The 19,595-nt window shown below is 42.4% G+C and overlaps 1 protein-coding gene across 33 annotated transcripts in view; it reads right to left on the bottom strand.

Annotated features, from left to right (window-relative positions):
- LOC125243333 (complement C4-B-like) overlaps positions 1–19,595 on the bottom strand; it is a 154,752-nt gene that overhangs the window by 52,960 nt on the left and 82,197 nt on the right. For all 33 annotated transcript variants that reach the window (XM_048152913.1, XM_048152886.1, XM_048152915.1 and 30 more), the window contains 2 exons: positions 19,420–19,479; positions 48–138 (listed from right to left, as the gene is read on the bottom strand). In XM_048152913.1, coding sequence (XP_048008870.1) covers positions 48–138; positions 19,420–19,479 — 151 coding nt within the window. The remainder of the gene's footprint in view (positions 1–47; positions 139–19,419; positions 19,480–19,595) is intronic.

Here is a 19,595-nt window from a genome sequence, read left to right as displayed (position 1 = left end):
TTAAGTTTGAGTTTTTTTTTTTTTTTTTTGGATAATTCATAACTCACGTTTGTGTTCCACTTTTCTCTCTACAGTCACTTGTATTGACAAATCAGCACAGTTGGAGTCTTCCTTAAGAGCATAATAAGTCTTTGCCACCTACAGTAACAAAAAACTTAATGAAAGTTAACACAGTTGGTGGGATGTCCATTTATATATTTGGGCTCAGTAAGACATTTTTATGTTTTTGAAGTCTCTTATGCTAACAAAGGCTTAATAAAAAAACATTAAAAAAAAAAAAAAAACAATTGTAAAACAGTAATATTGTGAAATATTATTAGCATTTAAATAACTTTTATATTTGAATATATTTTACAATTTAATTAATTAATGTGATGGCAAAGTTGAATTTAAAAGCCATTACTCCAGTCTTCAGTGTCACATGATCCCTCAGAAATCATTCTAATATGCTGATTTGGTGCTAAAGAAACATTTCTTATTATCATCAAAGTTGAAAACACTTGTGCTGCTCAATATTTTGGTGGTCATGGTGATAGTTTTTTTTATACAGTATTCTTTGTGAATAGAACATTTTTGTTTTTTTAAAAAAAGAAAATAAATATTTTGTAACATTATAAATGTCTTTACTATCACTTTTGAACAATTTAATGCATCCTTGGTTAAGAATTTCACATATGTCACTGTCACTTGATCTGGTGAGGCTGTTTCCGATTAAAATATTTGATTTTGAAGATGTTGAAAATGATATAGTTTTGAGAATATGTTTGAGATTGCAAATATGAGCCTTTTCACAATCTCAAACATATTCTCAAAACTATATCATTTTCAACATTTTCAAAATCAAATATTTTGATTTTATATTCTCAAAACTATTATTGGCTGAATGTCTTGGGAATTGAGCTCTGACAAGTACAGTGATCATGGCACAAAACATCTACTCAAACTGAGCCATTCCAAGCTCCAAAAGTTAACAAAATATGATTTATTTTATTCTTCTGTAATTGTTACTCTAATATCAGGGTAGTTTTATATTATCGTGACAGTTAGAGATCCATCCGTGTTAGATATAGATCCGGGTCGCTAACATTCATGAATTTAAGGCAAGGCAATTTTATATGTATAGCACATATCATACACAATGGTAAACATAAGAATACCTAAATAATTGAAATAAAATGCATTAAAAATGAAATAAAAACAAGAAAAAGAATTAAAATAATAAATAGATGATACATATAAAATAAAGTGCAATCAGCTCGGACATAGATATGTTTCGAGTCTGGATTTGAATACTGTTGGAGCACATCGATCTCTTCAGGAAGCTGGTTCCAGCTGCGGCTGGCGTAACAGCTAAAAGCAGACTCTCCTTGCTTTGAGTGAACCCTTGGTATTTCTAAGTGACTTGATCCTGATGATCTGAGCAGTGTTGGGCATGTTACTTTTTAAAAAGTAATTAGTAGTTACTAGTTCTTACAAATAGTAACTTAGTAATGGAGTTACATCATTATAAAAGTAACCAATTACCAGGGAAAGTAACTATTGTGTTACTTTAAAATATATATTTTTTTAAATCAAGTATGTCAATTAACTTGGATGCCCCCAATATTAAAATGTAAGTCTAAAAATAAATTATGTATGATCCAACTCGTGACTTGCGATCCGCTCTTGCTCACGACATCACCAACGTGTAGCCATTAAATAAAACGTAGTTGCATAATTGTTTTAATAAGCCTATGCTATGTTTTAAATTAATCTATTTGATTATGAAAAGTGAACAGCATTAGTAAGATATACTACATTACACACTAAAAACTCCTGGGTCAAAAATAACCCAAAATTGTAGTTAATATAACCCAACTTCTGGGTCAAAAGAACAACCCCAATATCTGAGTTGAAATAACCCAGAAATTAGTAGGTCCCTTTTTAACCAAAGGTCAAAGGTCAAAAATAACCTAACTTGGGTTACTATGCCAGTATGCCTTATTTCAGAAAATAAAACTTCAGAAACTTACACACTTCAAGCACTTTTACATTTTTATTGCATTAAATTAAATTAAACTCTACACACTTGGACCTATTTATCTTAGGTCACACTGTAATAACATTAGACATTAGAAAAAATAGGAAAATAAACAACTCATTCTCTCTCAAACATTTGACAACATTCAATAACTGGATTGAACTTGAGGGACAAGATTTTTGATAGTGTCCTCATCTAAGAGAAGAAATGCCTCCTCATCTCTGTCTTCACCTGAAAGACAGAAAACAAGACAACATGAGTATTGTTAATAAGTCGAGACAATTGTGAACCACTCACCAGACACTCTTTGATTATCAAGCTAATAAATAATCACTTTTAAGGGAATGCTGTTGTTTTTTTGTTTTGTTTTTTGTTTAAAAAAAAAAAAAAAAAAAAGTGGCCCAATTTGCTAGTTAACTAATGTGGTTCTTCTGCAGCATTACCCATTTTGTGTGAATGACATTCTATACTGTCCATCTTTTCTTTCATTAACAAGTGTAATAATGACATTAATGCAAAGGTGAATATCTGGCCCATTATTATGCATAACAGCTTAAAGACAAGGCACAAGTATCTTTTAACTATAAGGGTTATTATATGCATCATGCATTCCCCACTGTCAAAGAAGTTGTGACTGTCACAAAATCTTACACTGACACATTTAAGCCATATTAAAGAAAAATATTTAGGTATAGAGAGATGATATGAGGGCAGTTAAAGGGATAGTTCACCCAAAAATGAAAATTTTATGTTTATCTGCTTACCCCCAGGGCATCCAAGATGTAGGTGACTTTGTTTCTTCAGTAGAACACAAATGATGATTTTTAACTCCAACCATTGCCGTCTGTCAGTCTTATAATGCGAGTGAATGGTAACACAATTTATCAAGAGTCAAAAAATATGCCTAGACAAATCCAAATTAAACCCTGCGGCTTGTGACGACACATTGATGTCCTAAGACACGAAACAATAGGTTTGTGCGAGAAACCGAAAATTATTTATATAATTTTTTACCTCTAAAACACCACTATGTCCAACTGCGTTCAGCAATCGCTTAGGTTTCTCACACAAACCGATCGTTTCTTGTCTTAGGACATCAATGTGTCGTCACGCGCCGCAGGGTTCAGTTTGGATTTGTCTAAGCATATTTTTTGACTCTTATAAATTGTGTTACCATTCACTCGCATTATAAGACTGACAGACGGCAACGGTTGGAGTTAAAAATCATCATTTGTGTTCGACTGAAGAAACAAAGTCACCAACATCTTGGATGCCCTGGGGGTAAGCAGATAAACATCAAATTTTCATTTTTGGGTGAATTATCCCTTAAAAGAGTGAAATGCTCACCTCTAAAATTCTCTATCAGCCCAGACATCCGCCACTCAGTTAGCTTATCAGCGACAAAGCTGTCCATTTATAATGACCTGAAGAAAACATAGCAATAGAGGTTAGCAACAATTTGACTTTGGCTTGTTAACTTCTTTAACTCTCACTACTTAAGCCAGTAGAGCACTGTATAATATGATAAGCACAGCGCAGCTGGTTAACATAACTATTGTGTACCCTCGTCGCTCTAGCCGCGGCTAAAGGGGGTCGCACACCGGAAGAGAAGCGTATTTAAAATTCAAACACATTATTCTCTATGAGTGTACACACACCGGCGGCGCCATTCGCTGTCTGTCCGCGGCGCCCAGCAACGGTTCAGGACCTTGTTCAAAATCCTGCAGCGACACAGAGCGCCATGTAGATAGATTTATATTAAATTTACACTTATTTGTCTCAAATCGTCGTTAATGTATATACTGACTTCACCATGTGCTGCAATATAAATTTAGTTTTACATTAATTTACAGAAATCAGCTGCTTGAATGAAAATTGCTGATGTTATTGTATTTTCAGGTGATATTCTCAATTCATTCAGTTAACGGACGCTCTGAGGTAAAGTGTTCAGACTGCAGACTCAGCAACGGTTGTATTTAATTATACAGTACAATCATAACATAGTACTGACATTATCTTAATTTCATAATGTCCTTAAACATAACAATATTGCTGGCCATAAACTGAGAAAGTACGCGATACCTCGAGTTGTCCTAGACGCGGCGCAGCGCGGCGCTTCTCGTCCGGTGTTCGACCCCCTTAACGCGGCATGAAGTCGCCACTAGCTGCACTGTACCTATCGTATTATTACCAGTATTATAACAATGAGATAAGTACAGCACAGTTTATGAAAAATAGAACTTAAAGACCGTGTAAAGTGAATTCAGTCATTTTCTTCTAAACACATTAAATAGGTCATACGTTTCTCAACGATGTGTAAAAAGCATTTCAACCATTTTGAGACCTAATTTCATGAACTTATCGTTATTTTTAATCATTCAAATTTGGCTGGGTGGTTAATAACACTTTCTTATTTAGTCTGACAAACTCAAAACACATATTTATTTTGACTTTACACGGACTTTAAACTAGTTAGATGTTGTCGCGATATCCGTGGGCGGCTACATGCTAATCACAGAATTACCACGGTAAGCCATGGTCATTTTTTCAACAGATGGTGCTAAACTAGCAACGGGGACATGGACACAGAAAAGTTTATGTTACATTGACACTGAAAATACTTGCTTACCTTGAATACGCGATGAAGTTGCACCGAAGAAGCCCAGGCCAAAACGGACCGAGTGCGTTCAAGTTCAAGTGACGGTTGTTTCAAACGACTGTTGTGAGAAAATTCCAGAACAACAGCAGAGGCGGGGGGAAGGGGCGTTAACCCAGAACATGGGTTACTCTTTGAAAAATAACCCAGAAACCTAAACAACCCAGGAATTGGGTCAAAATATTAGCCCTATAACCCAGAAAATGGTTACTCTCTGAAAAAATAACCCATAATTTTAACCCAACACAAATAACCCAGAAAATGGGTTAAAGAAATAACCCAGGAGTTTTTAGAGTGTAGAGGTCTTCACGGGTCCAAAAATTCATACCCGAACCCGAAGAGACCCGTAAATGTACTACACGGAACCGACCCGGCCCAACTATTATTTTGAAAGTTGGACCCGAACCCGTGCAGAACCGAGAAATGCCATAAATGTACTACCCGGACCCGTCTAAGCTGGACCCGAACCCGACCGGACCCGTCTGGACCCGATCGGCACATCTATTCCACAGCAAATTGCTATTAATAAGTCAATAAACAAGTTGCGAAAATAAAACGTGTTGTCTTACCTAATATTAGTAGGCTATAGCTTTCTCCTTTGTACCTGACTGTGATGCACTTGCCAAGAAAGTTCATCCGTTATTCCTCTCTTGCCGATTGAAATGCTTAATCCACTCATTATTCCAGCTTTAAAAGTTCACTTGCTGTCACGATGACAAATGCGACTTTGCAGTTTTGCATTATTTCGTTGTATCTCGAGACTTGAGTCAACGCACATAATAAAATAACTTTGACTGTTTGCCCTTTTGAACTATAATAACGATTGCTTGTTCAGTGACATGGCCGCTGACGTTAGCATTACTTATTTGCGGTCATTTCTGTGCTTTCTGAACCGAGTCTGACCAAAACTTTAGATATAACAAGACGGCATAATGTTATTATAAAAACAGGAGAAAGAAAGTGCGCTCGCATGAGACATGCGTGTTAGCTGGAGCAACCTGAAACAAGCTTTAAGCGTCACAGAAAACATTCGTGTGATAGTTCATATTTTGTTAATGATTTGAAATAGGCTATGTTATTTAAATGCGAATGTGCAAGGCTACAAGCAGTTCTTGAGATTTGAAGTTTGTTTGCATTACTGTTGCACACGATAGGAATAATAAAACTCGATGATCGCCGTTCGCTTGCATTAACTCCGCCCGCTCTGCTTCTGATGGCTGGGGTCACTTGTGTTTTTTCACCTTATTTCCCGGCTCATACTTTTCAAGTTACAAAACACGCACAGCGCTGACCAACACGGCCGGGTGATCTCTGAATCAAATCGGCTCGGGTATACACACAATGTTAATCAGACCCGGGAACCGAAGTAATAGATTAGGACCCGACCCGGACCCGGCTGACCATTTAAAATATAGTCCCGAACCCGTACGGGTCCCGGGTCGGGTCCCGGGTCCTCGGGTCTCGGGTCTTCTTTGTAGACCTCTATACTACATCATACGACCCATTGGAAAGAAAAATCAAAAGTGAGATCTCTTTAACATCTCAAATGTTTCTCCTAGACATAAATGAGGTTACTTCAACATCAAATGGAGACTTTTGCTTGGGTCTCCAGTTTCTCATACTTTTCTCCTGAGACACAAACTCTAACACTCTCACAATGATATCCTTTAAAGTATTAGAGGAGATCTTAACAACATCACACACTGTGCTCATATTTTTCTCCTAAACTAAAGACTCCAAAACTCCCACATTCGTCTCCTCTAAAATTTAGAAGAGATCTCAACAACATCACACATTGTGCTCAGACTTTTCTCCTCAGCTAGAGACACTGGATCTCTCACACTTGTCTTCTCTGAAGTTTCAAAAGAGATCTCAATAACAGCACACTCTGTACTCAGACTTTTCTCCTTAGATAAAGACTTTGGTGTTCTCACATTTGTCTCCTCTAAATTTGTGATCTCAACAACTTTGCAATGTGTATACCAAGTCAAATGTCTCAATGTGAACTCAAACATTTCTATCATATACTATGTATTAATAATCAAATTAGTCAAGGATTGGGTCATAAGCCAGTTGTGTCTACTCTTATTTCTCTTAAGGCATTTTAGGAGAAACATCTGAGACCGTGTTGATACTACAATGTCGCTTATTCAAAACAGAGGTGTAGCTTGATGACGCCAAGTTTTAGAGAGAAATCTTGGGACATGTGGTCTCCATCTCAATGGATGGTTCAAAAGAATAGGAATTGGACTCGGGAACAAATATGTTCATGGATGAGATTATTAACGTTATTGTAGTATGAAGCAGAGCAGGACCGAGTGTTGTGGGAGATGAACAAGGCCGCTGGAGTGATTGCGCAACACACGAGCAGCGGAACTTTTATTATGACACAGTCGCCGGCACCGCTTCTGCTTTTCCGGTCTTGAGTATGAGGTAACAGCTCTGTTTTATTAGATACATTTGAGAGTGTTGAAAATTATGTTATAACATTACTCTGTGCGTTTGCTCGGCGGCTGCTGTGAGACACTTGTTTGAGACACACTGCAGTAAGATCGATTTTAGAATATCATATTAAATGCTGGATGGCTTGTGTTGATAAATGGTATGCAATTCATTTTAAAACGTATTGTATGATGGAGAAAATTATGTATTACTGTTACTAAAAATAAAGCTGCATCTGATTAGCTACTTGACAAAATAGTGTTTTTCTCTGAGGCATGGTAAAGCATGATACTTGAAAAAAGAAAATTGATTTAAACAATAAGACTAAATGTGTTGAGCTATATAACAACCATTCGTTTTCTGTCTATAAATATATCAAAACAGTTGTTCCCTTGTCTATTAAAACGTGTAACATATTAAAGCGTCTTTGGTGTTTCCATGGTTTCTACAAAATAAAACCGGAAACCGAGGGTAATGCGGGTATGACGCACTTGACAGGCGACTCCTCCCACGTCCCGGGGCCTTGGTTAAAATTGCAATTTTCTCACGATTTACAAATAGTTGGAAACATTTGGGATATTGTGAGTACTCAAGTGAACACAATATATAACACTGGCCTAGTGGTTTTTGGATATTTTACTGCAAAAATATTACATATTGTACCTTTAATAAAGATCAAAATTAAATCAAAATTAAAAGTTGTTTCAGGATATTGATCTAGGCGTTAGAAGCAGAATTCTGCCATCTGTTGGTTAGAAAAAAGCTTGAAGAAATTACAGTTTTAGAAAAAAGGGACAATTACCAGATCTGGCCAACAGAGGCCCATAGAGATCCATTCATTTTTTCTGCATATATATATATATATATATATATATATATATATATATATATATATATATATGAATGACCCCACTGCAGTCACAGTGCTGTTCATGATGGTGAGTGGGGGGAGAGCAGGGGGGTTTCTCCTGAAGTCCACGGTCATCTCCACTGTCTTGAGCTCCAGGTTGTTAAGACTGCACCAGACAGCCAGCTGTTCAACCTCCAGTCTGTAAGCAGACTCGTCACTGTCCTGGATGAGGCCGATCAGTTTGGTGTCATCCGCAAACTTCAGGAGCTTGACAGAGGGGTCTTTAGAGGTGCAGTCGTTGGTGTAGAGGGAGAAGAGCAGTGGGGAGAGAACACAGCCCTGCTGATGGTGAGGGTGCTGGATGAGAATTTTCCCAGCCTCACTAGCTGCTGCCTGTCAGGAAGCTGGTGATCCACTGACAGACAGAGGTGGGCACGGAGAGCTGAGTTAGTTTGGGCTGGAGGAGTGATGGGATGATGGTGTTAAAAGCAGAGCTGAAGTCCACAAACAGGATCCTCACATAAGACCCTGGTCTGTCCAGATGCTGGAGAACATAATGCAGTCCCATATTGACTGCATCATCCACAGACCTGTTTGCTCGGTAAGCAAACTGCAGGGGTCCAGTAAGGGTCCAGTGATGTCCTTCAGATAAGCCAGAACCAGTCTTTCAAATGACTTCATGGCCACAGATGTTAGAGCCACAGGTCTGTAGTCATTTAGTCCAGTAATTTTGGGTTTCTTTGGGACGGGGATGATGGTGGAGCGTTTGAAGCATGAGGGGACTTCGCACAGCTCCAGTGATCTGTTGAAGATCTGTGTGAAGATGGGGGCCAACTGGTCAGCGCAGGTTTTCAGACAGGCTGGTGAAACTCTGTCTGGACCTGGTGCCTTTCTTCGCTTGTTCTTTCTGAAGACCTGGCGCACGTCATCGTCACTGAATTGAATTGCAGGTGTGGAGGAGAGGGGGGGTTGTTGGAGGTGTTAATGGTTTTTTTTCAAACCTGCAATAAAACCCATTCAGATCGTCTGCCAGTTGTTGATTCTCCACAGAGCTGGGGGATGGTGTCTTGTAGTTGGTGATGTCTTTCAGACCTTTCCACACTGAAGCTGTGTCATTAGAAGAGAACTGATTCCGAAGTTTATCAGAATAATTCCTCTTTGCCACTCTGATCTCCTTTTCCAGTGTGTATTTGGCCTGTTTGTACAATACTCTGTCCCCTTTTCTGCGAACATCTTCTTTGGTCTGACGGAGCTGGCTGAGTTTTGCAGTGAACCAGGGTTTGCCATTGTTGTAAGTTAAATGAGTCTTTGTAGGAATGCACAGATCCTCACAGAAACTGATATATGATGTAACAGTCTCTGTGAGCTCGTCCAGATCGCTGGCAGCAGCTTCAAAAACACTCCAATCAGTCCATTCAAAACAGGCTTGTAAAGCCCGCTCTGTTTCGGTGGTCCATCTCTTTACAGTCTTTGCTACAGGTTTAGCTGATTTCAGTTTCTGCCTGTAGGTTGGTATGAGATGAACTAAACAGTAATCAGAGAGCCCCAAAGCTGCCCGTGGGGACAGAGTGATATGCATCCTTTATGGCTGTGTAACAATGGTCGAGTATATTACTGTCTCTGGTGGGACAAGTAACATGCTGTCTGTATTTGGGCAGTTCACGTGAGAGAATCACTTTATTGAAGTCCCCGAGAATGATTAAAACAGAGTCCGGGTGTTGTTGCTCGCTCTCTGTGATCATATCAGCGAGTATCTGTAAAGCCGAGCTCACGTGCGCTTGTGGAGGAATGTAGACGCTCACCAGAATGAACGAGCAAAACTCCCGCTGCGAATAGAACGGCTTGCAGTTAATGAAGAGTGTTTCAAGATCTGGACAGCACATCTTCTTTAACACCATTACATCTGAACACCACCTTTCGTTGATGTAAAAGCACGTCCCACCGCCGCGTGATTTCCCCGTTGATTCTGCGTCGCGATCTGATCTAAACAGCTGAAAGCCCGGCAGACTTAACACGCTGTCCGGAATGGTGTCGTTCAGCCAGGTTTCCGTGAAGCGCAGAGCATCCTTATTTGTCCGGGAGAGCAGAAGGAGTTCGTCCGTTTTGTTGGGCAGAGAGCGGCGATTCGCCAGATGGATGCTAGGCAGCGGCGTTCTTAATCCGCGCTGTCTGAGCTCCGCCGACTACAACATTCAACAAAACGTCTGAATAATCGAAATCCGGTAGAAGATTTTGTGGTGTGTACTGCCGAATGTTCAGCAGTTCATCCTTGGTAAAAACAGAACAAACACTGAAGAGCTAAGCACTGTGGCTGCCATGCGCAGCGCCATCTGATGCCATCTGACTGACTGCTCTTTCCGAATATCATTCTTCCCCACATGAATGATTAGTCGATTTGTAGGCTTATATTTAATCAGAATGTTCTTAAATTCCCTCTTTACATCAGAAACTGTTGCTTGTGGAAGGCCGCATGTAGTTGTATCCCTGCTACTAATGTTTCCGATTACGTAGTCACTCACCATCAGCGTCACTCGGCTGCACTCTGAGCACTCCGGCAGTTAGCATCAGTGTTAGCAGCTGGCTGATTTGATCTGTGTCCAATAATGTTTGGGGATTACTCACCCACATTCATTAATACTTCAAATCTGTTCTCTAGATGTATAGGTGGTGGTAGGAAACCAGTCTTTGGGGTAGAGGATGCTACTGCAGCAATATGTGATACTCATGACAATCTGATGTCTCAAGTGCCTTTGTGTCTCGCTCCCTGTTTGTGCCATCAATTAGTGTGTTGATCAGCAGTGCGTATCCCGAACAATGATGTAACTCGCTGCTGGACTGCCATAGTACAATGCATCATTGAACAAATCAACTAGCTAGTCACGACTGTTTCCCGAAACCGTACTGTCGCAAACTTGTCGTTCAGCCACGTTGGTGAATGACGTCACGCGGGTGGTGGAGTAATAAGTTCTTTAAATAAATCCGTTTGAGATCGAATTAATGCTAGAATTTCTGCTATAAATTACGGACATGGCATTAGAAGACTAATTCTCATTTTCCTCAGTTATTTTGCTTTATTTCCAGATTAAATCAAATGCTTGTACTCAAAAACGGTGCTTTAAATCTCTTGACAAACTAAAATATATAAATGACACTTGTATATATTCGAAATAAAAGATATACATTGTACTTGATGTCAGCTTACTTATTTTGCTCAAGATTACGATTTATCAAGTTCACGTCATAAAAACAGGAAACTATGCTTCTAACCACAGCTCGAGAGCTGTCGTTCCAACCACACTAGTTTGCGATGCAGTTTGCGAATGTTCGTTTGAACGATGGTTTCGCGAAACACCAAATCGTTGAACTATGTAAGTAACGACGGAACTTGCGATGTTAGTTGGCTAACGATGCTTTTGGGAAACGAACCCCTGGACCAGAGCAGAGCGCCATATCATCAATTATCAAAAAAACATCGTTATCTGTTTCGACTTTCAAGATAGTAACATAACTATTCATGTTAAATTAAAGTAATACGGTTATGTATTTTATAACAGGGTATGGGATTGTTTTAGACAGTTTAAACGTCCCCAGTCACAACGTAGCAATTTCCACACGTCTTATCAAGTGGTGAAGGTACACTCAGATATGAATAAATAAATAATACACTTGCAACTTACTTAGTGCTTAAATTGAGACTAAAATGCAAAATAATAATTACAAATTTAAAAAGTTGAAATTTCTGTAGGCTACAGGCTAGCCCAGCTCGTAAAAATGAAAATATTTAAATTCACTAATAAATTTATGTTGTTTTATTTTTGTAATGTGATTTTTCAAAATAATGTAATAGTTTTTTCTTAGTTAGGCCTGGTTAATAGTGTAATTTTTTTTGTGAATTGTATGAAAAACAGAACAAAAATCCTAATAAAATTAAATCATAATAATTATTAGTGTAATGATATAGGGAACTTCAACAATTAAAAAACAAAAACATTAAAAAATGTATTGTCCCCGTTTTTTATTAATAGATAGCGTAATAACAAATTAGATTTTGGTGAGATCTCGTGTGTGAGAGAAAGCGGAGGAGTCACTTTGCTCACCTTTGTGTGCACAATATTTATAAATGCCATATATTTATAACCTCTATTCATAATGGAGCTGTGCACGCGCAAGTGACAGGATTTTGGGCGTGAGAACCGCTTGCACACCGTCGCTTCGCAGTTAGCTAGAACTACCACGGATTTGCGCCTTTTGTGTGTCTAGTGACTTGTGCTTTGCGCATCCTGTAAACTGTCTTTATGTCGAAGTAGGCTACTGCTGGCCCAATTTATCAGGAATTCTCCTGAATCTTCCAGGAGATATTCTTACTATTATTTAACATAAGTGTTTGCATTTGTAGAGGTTACGTGTTGATTATTTTTTTACATTGCAGAATGAAAAAAGAAATGAAATCAGAAAACATGCTTGTTGCTTTTATATTAGTGCAAGTTTATTAATAAATCAATAAACAAAACCTCCAGTCTTTCACATGCACCTCAAAGATCGAGTTTAATTGTGAGTGTAAAGTGGGGGCGGCACGACAGGGTTTTGCCTAAAGCGGCAGTTGAGCTTGCGCCGGCCCTGGTCAGTGGGAAGCTGGTCGGATAAAAATTTCCCTTTTTTGTAGCAATCTTCCAGTTAAAATGTTTGTTGGTGTCAATATTTGTCATATGAGCACTGTGCTGATTTGCTGTAGTTAAAATTAGGGATGGGCATTTTACCAAAATATTGTATTCGAATATTTGAGCTCGTAAATTTTTTATTAAAGTTTATTTAAATGGCGTTAAACAAGAAGGACCTTATTTTTTAAACTCATCCAGATATTGTAACCATTTCGGAACAAGCTTACGATTACACAAGATCATGTTATATCTTTAGCTTTTCTTTTAATTCAAAGCAAAACAATATGTGCAATATATAAGAACACAAACATTTAATCTCAAGCAAAGTGAACAAGAAAACCGCTAACAAAGCAGCAGCGCCATACACTCGAGTCAGTAACGTTATATGGTTATCGTTTTCATATTGTTTCACATGTTCACGTTGAGAAAAACTTACTCGGTTACTAACGTAACCTCGGTTCCCTGAGATACGGAACAAGTACTGCATATGGGGAAAGGTCTCCTTTTCCCTGTTACTGAAGCCACTTCCACAGTGTAACTGCATCGTCATTGGTTCACGCATAGACAAGTTGTTGAACCAATGACGGCGCGGCATAGCTGCGCGACCTATGGCGACAGAGCGCGCGAATATTCCCGCCGAAATGGGCGGGGTAGCTATATAAGCAGGCGCTTCGCCATAGGATTTCAGGTCATTCGACTGAAGCGACGACACTGAAGCCGCAGCCTCGTGGCACGGCATGTAACGCAGTACTCGTTCCGTATCTCAGGGAACCGAGGTTACGTTAGTAACCGAGTACGTTCCCTTTCGATACTTCACTCGTACTGCGTATGGGGAACGAATTCAACCGCACCGTGCCACGACAGGGAACGACTGGACTTGTCTTGGACACCGCGAGGGAACCTGAGGACAAGTGAGAAGGCTGGAGCCGTCGAACCCTTGTTACACTACCAAAAGGGGGATTAACTCCCAGAGTGGCATGAAGCGGAGCTCAACAAAGGCCGCTGGATCATAACGAGATGACCAAGCTTGTAAGGTCGGGACATCCAAATGATAAAATCTGACAAAAGTGGACGGCGAGGACCAGCCGGCTGCCTCACAGATGTCTTTATTCAAAACTCCACTAGACCAGGCCAAAGAGGAAGTCATTCCTCTAGTGGAGTGGGCTCTAACTCCTATGGGGCAGTTGAGCCCATAGAGGAGTAACAAAGAGTAATAGCATTGACTATCCGACACGCAAGACGTTGCTTTGAGACCGAAGACCCTTTGGTGCGGCCACCAAAGCAGATAAAGAGCTGATCGGATTGCCAGAAAGGCTGTGATCGCTCAACGTAGGTCCTTAATGCCCTGACGGGGCAGAGCAATTCCAGCTCTCACTCGTCCGACGAGGGAGGAAGCACTGAGAGGGAAATGACCTGTGCTCTGAATGGAGTCAAGAGCACCTTAGGGATGTAGCCTAGGTTTCAAAACGACCTTGGAGTCGTTGGGCCCGAACTCAAGGCATGCAGGGCTCACGGAGAGGACTTGCCAGTCGCCAACACACTTAACCGATGCTAGTGCAAGTAGCAGAGCGGTTTTGAGCGTCAGGGGCCTGAGGTCAGCTGAACACAGTGGCTCAAAGGGAGGCCCTTTCAGAGCTCTGAGGACCAAAGAGGGATCCCAGGTGGGAACGGTGAGAGGATGAGGTGGATTCAATCGCCTAGAACCTCTCAAGAAACGCACCACAAGGTTTCGTCCCACTGACTGGCCAGCGATAGGAGAGTGAAACGCTGCGATGGCTGCTACGTAAACTTTGAGCGTTGAAGGGGTGCGACCCAGTTCTAAACGCTCCTGGAGAAAAGACAGTATCGGAGATACATCACACTCCACTGGGTTTATGTTGCTTATAGAACACCAGCCATCAAAGACTGACCATTTCTGGGCGTAGAAGCGTCTCGTGGACGGAGCTCTCGCCTGAGAGATGGTATTCAGCACGTCCCCGGGGAGTTTAGCAGGCTCCCATCGAGGGACCAGAGGTGCAGAGCCCAGAGTTCTGGCTGGGGATGCCAAATCGTCCTGTTCACCTGAGAGAGGAGGTTCCGTCTCAGGGGGATCGGCCACGGAGCTTTCGTGGAAAGCCTGAACAGCTCTGAGGACCAAACTTGGCTCCTCTAGAGCAGGGCCACCAGGAGGACTCTGTGCTTGTCTTCCCTGATTCATCTGATGATCTGCGAGATCAGAGCAATCGGGGGAAAAGCGTAAAGGAGGGTGCTGGGCCAGACATGAGCCAGCGCAATGTCCTCCTTCGAGAAATAAATTGGGCAGTGAGAGTTGTTTTCTGAGGCGAAGAGGTCTACCTCTGCCTTCCTGAAGAACTTCCATATCGTGAGAACCATCTGGGGGTGGAGCATCCACTCGTCTGAGGGGACATTGCTCCGGGATAGCATATCTGCTCCCAAGTTTGTTCTCCCGGTTGTGTGAGTCACTCTGAGCGACTGAAACCTCGGTAATGCCCATTCCAGAAGACGCTTCGCCAGAGCGCATAAGCGGCTGGACGAAAGACCACCCTGGTGATTTATGTATGACACCATTGTCATGCTGTCCAACTGGACTTAAGACGTTGCGTCCCGTCAGGTGTGTCTAAAATGCGTGAAGGGCTCGAATCACTGCCAACATCTCGAGGCAGTTGATGTGCAGATGGCTTCTTCGTGAGACCACGAGCCGAAGGCCGGTCTACCCTTGCAAAGAGCACCCCAACCTGTGTTGGGTGCATCTGTTGAGAGCACCATTCTTCTGAGCACCGCCTATAGGGGTACACCTTGACTGAACCATACAGGGTTCATCCAGGGTTTCAGAGCTGTCAAACAGGCCTGAATGACCCCGAGACGCAGGCGGCCATGCCGCCAGGCGTGAGGAGGGACCCGGAACTTCAACCAGTATTGCAGAGGCCGCATCTGAAGAAGGCCGAGCTGCAGAACCGGGAAGGCGGAAGCCATCAGCCCTAGCATCCTCTGGAAGTACTTCAGAGGGAGATAGGCTCTGTTCCTGACCAATGCCGCGAGCTGCTGAATGGCCAGAGCGCGCTCTGGCGATACTACAGCCGTCATACGAGCTGAGTCGAAGACTGCACCCAGGAACATTATATGTTAGCTGGGGAGCAGTGAGCTCTTGGCAAAGTTGACCCTGAGACCCAGGCACTCCATGTGGCTGAGTAGCACGGATCTGTGATGCTCCAGCTCGGCTCATGACTGGGCTAGGATGAGCCAGTCGTCGAGATAATTGAGAACCCGGATTCCCAACTGTCTCAGTGGGGAAAGCGCCACGTTCATGCACTTGGTAAAAGTGCGAGGAGCTAGGGACAGCCCAAATGGAAGGACCATATATTGGCAAGCCACACCTTCGAATGCGAATCTCAAGAATCGCCTGAGATGGGGGGCTATCTGGATGTGAAAGTATGCAGTTTTCAGGTCCAGCAAGCAGAACCAGTCCCCGGGGCAAACCTGCACGAGGATCTGCTTCAGCGTTAACATCTTGAACTTCTATCTCATGAGGGAAAGGTTCAGCAGTCTGAGGTCTAAGATGGGTCTGAGACCGCCATCACTCTAGGGAATGAGGAAGTAATGGCTGTAAATCGCTCTCTGAGGGGAGACCATTCCTATAGGCCCCTTCTTGAACAGAGACATCACTTCGGCTCGGAGGACGTGAGCGTCGTCCGTGTTTACTGAAGTGGGAAGCACCCCGCAAAAACGCGGGGGTCTGCGAGCAAACTGGAGCGAGTAGCCTTGAGATATTATCCCCAGAACCCACTTGATACTCCGGGGATGGCCTGCCAGGCCCACGTGACAAGGGGTTGAAGGCAACCGGTTGGCAGGCCGCTGGAAGGGGGGCCTGCACACCGGCTAGTTTTTAGAAATGCTCACGCATCCTCATGAACGTGGCTTGCGGGGTGAAACCGGCAAACGACACGCTGAGAAACTCAGTAAACAGATATATGCTTCTTGGAAAAATATACATGTGTCCCACCTGAGTCAGGGGAGAGCATCAAGATATATTCCACCGAGCGGTGTCGGAAGTGAGACCGCTCTACCTCAATGAACATGGCTTGCAGGGCAGAGCCAGCAAGTCACATGAACAGAGGTCCAGCATAATGAGCATGTTAGTTCCACCGAGCACAAGTGAGCATTGAGCTCGCTTTCAGTGAGCGCATACATCCTCATGAACGTGGCTTGCAGGGGCAGGGCCGGCAAACGACACGCAGAGAGACTGGAATAAATATGCTACATCAACTGATATGCTGAATATAAATAACATAGGTCTCACCTAAGACAGGTGAGAGTGTCATTATATTTCTCAAAGGACGCAGTTTGCAGGGCAGAACCGGCAAGCAACGTGCTGAGAAATTCAGCAAACTCGGCAGAAATACGCTGTATCAACTGAAATATATACATTATATATATATATATATATATATATATATATATATATATATATATATATATATATATATATATATATATATATAAACATTTCTCACCCGAGACAGGGGGAGAGCAACATGTTATATTTCTCAATGAATGCGGCTTGCGGGGCGGAACCGGCAAGCAAAGCATAGAGAAACTCAGCGCAAACAGCAGAATCAGCTCCATTAATACAGTATAAAAACATGTTTCTAGCCCGAGTCGGGGGAGAACGTCACGTTATATTTCTCAATCGGCGCGGCTTGCGGGGCGTAAACGGCGAGCGACGCGCATTGAGATAAGGAAAAATACACTCACACAAATAGAAAATGTATCATGAGTCTCGCCTAAGTCAAGAGCATCATGTCAAATTCAGCTGAGAGATTCAGTTAACTTCTGCAAAAATCTGCTATATAAACTGAATGTTTATAACATGGGTGTCACCCAAGAGGGGGGAGAGCGACATGTTATATTTCTCAATAAACGCGGCTCGCGGGCAGAACCGGCGAACAACGCATAGAGAAGACTCAGTGCAAACAGCAGAAAGATGCTCCATTAAATTAAGCATATTATACATGTTTCTCACTCAAGCTAGGGAAGAAAGACATGTCATATTTCTGAATTAACGCGGCTCGCGGGGGAGGGGCCGGCGAGCGACGCACATAGAGATAAGGAGAAATAAACTCACTCAGATAGAAAATGTATCGTGAGTCTCACCTAAGTCAGGGGAGAGCATCATGTCAAATTCAGCTGAGAGAGCGAGAGCTCGCATCCTCAACGAACGCAGTTTGCGGGGGAGGACCCGGCAAATGATGCGTTCGGAGACGGCGTTTGAAGCAAACGCCAGCGAGAAGTAGAAAAATAAGCTCTGTACTCACCTGACGGAAGACGGCAGGGAATGAGCTGAATGCTCTCAGATGCTGAAGGCGGCACGAGGGCGGCGCGGTGAACAGCTGCTAGAGAGCGAAGATCCGCAGAGCGAGGCTCTGCATGTGCCACAGCTGTGGCGCGGCATTGAGGCAACGCCGCCGCCGTGAAAACGGCGATTGTAGCTCTTTTAGAGCAGCGAGAGCCGCTGGGAAAGCTCTTTTAGAAAGCGGCGTTAAGCCGCGGGAAAAGCTCTTTAAACGGCGCCGGATGGCGGCAGGAGACGCGCTGAGAGGCGGCCGGAAGCGGGAAGCGGGCGGCCGAGAACGCCGCTCAAAGCGGCAGTCTGCGAGGGCGCCGGCGCTGTCTTCGTTCAGCGGTCTCAGCTCAGTCCGCTGCGGGAACCTCTTCGACGGCGACGAGAACTTCTCCCAGGCGAGCTTCTTCCAGGCGGCGAAGGCTTCAGCAGGAGATCAGCGAAGAGCGATATGAAGTCGTCGCTGAAGGAGAGAGAACTGAAATCCTATGGCGAAGCGCCTGCTTATATAGCTACCCCGCCCATTTCAGCGGGAATATTCGCGCGCTCTGTCGCCATAGGTCGCGCAGCTATGCCGCGCCGTCATTGGTTCAACAACTTGTCTATGAGTGAACCAATGACGATGCAGTTACACTGCGTTATTGAAAAAGGCTTCAGTAACAGGGAAAAAGGAGACCTTTCCCCATACGCAGTACGAGTGAAGTATCGAAAGGGAACAATAATATCCACATGCTCGGGTGAGAAAACGAACCGCGCAGACAGACGTTGCAGAAACACAAAGATAAGGATAATACATAATGCTAAGCTAAGTTTCTAACAGCAGCACTCTGTGTTTTCTGTTCGTAAATATGTCTCCCTCGACTAAATCTAAAGGAAGCATATGCCTCAAAATCATTTTGCTATCAGATAAGTTACTTTCTCGGCTCACTTGTGGTACAGCTGCGCTTACCTGTCGTGAATGTAGTGATGGACAACTGTCTTTCCTCAATTTCTGTGGTTTCTCAATATGGTATTATGATAACTCGGTTTCATTAATTAATTTGATCAAAATAATTCCATTTTGTAAGGTCATTTTCATCCAAGTAATTCCAAACAAACAGACGACAACATGTGACGATCAAATAAAATAAACTTGGTAAACAGGCTCCACAGCGCCACCCAGTGCATTTAGTTATAACTGCGAGTTTTAGTGCTTAGGATTTACTATGGATTCACAGCATTTACGGCCAGCAAAGCAACATAGTAAAATTCGAATAGTATTTTTATTTTTCGAATATTACTTACAGATCGAATATTCGACTATTTGTGCACGCCCTTGGTTAAAATTAGGAGATAAAATATAAAAGCAATAGAGTAAAGCGCAGAGCTGTAAGCAAAGGTGGTCCGAACAGTAGCAAGGCAGGAAGCAGCAGGGAGGCCTGAATGAATAGTGCATTTAAGGGTTAAACCACTTACTTTCATTTTAACTTTTCCTTTTCCAGAAAGGCGTACATATATTTCCCTTCCGACTAGTCTCTGGGAAGACAAAAGAGATAACCAGAAGGATAAAATACCATAAACTAAGATAACTAAAGTCATAATGACGCTATGTTGGCAAGAAAACATGAATTTACTGTGACACCTGGAGGACA

The sequence above is a fragment of the Megalobrama amblycephala genome, linkage group LG13 (assembly GCF_018812025.1).
Source record: "Megalobrama amblycephala isolate DHTTF-2021 linkage group LG13, ASM1881202v1, whole genome shotgun sequence".
Lineage (NCBI taxonomy): Eukaryota > Metazoa > Chordata > Actinopteri > Cypriniformes > Xenocyprididae > Megalobrama > Megalobrama amblycephala.
The sequence above is the reverse complement of the archived record's forward strand: the minus strand, read 5'-3'. Positions and strand labels throughout refer to the sequence as shown.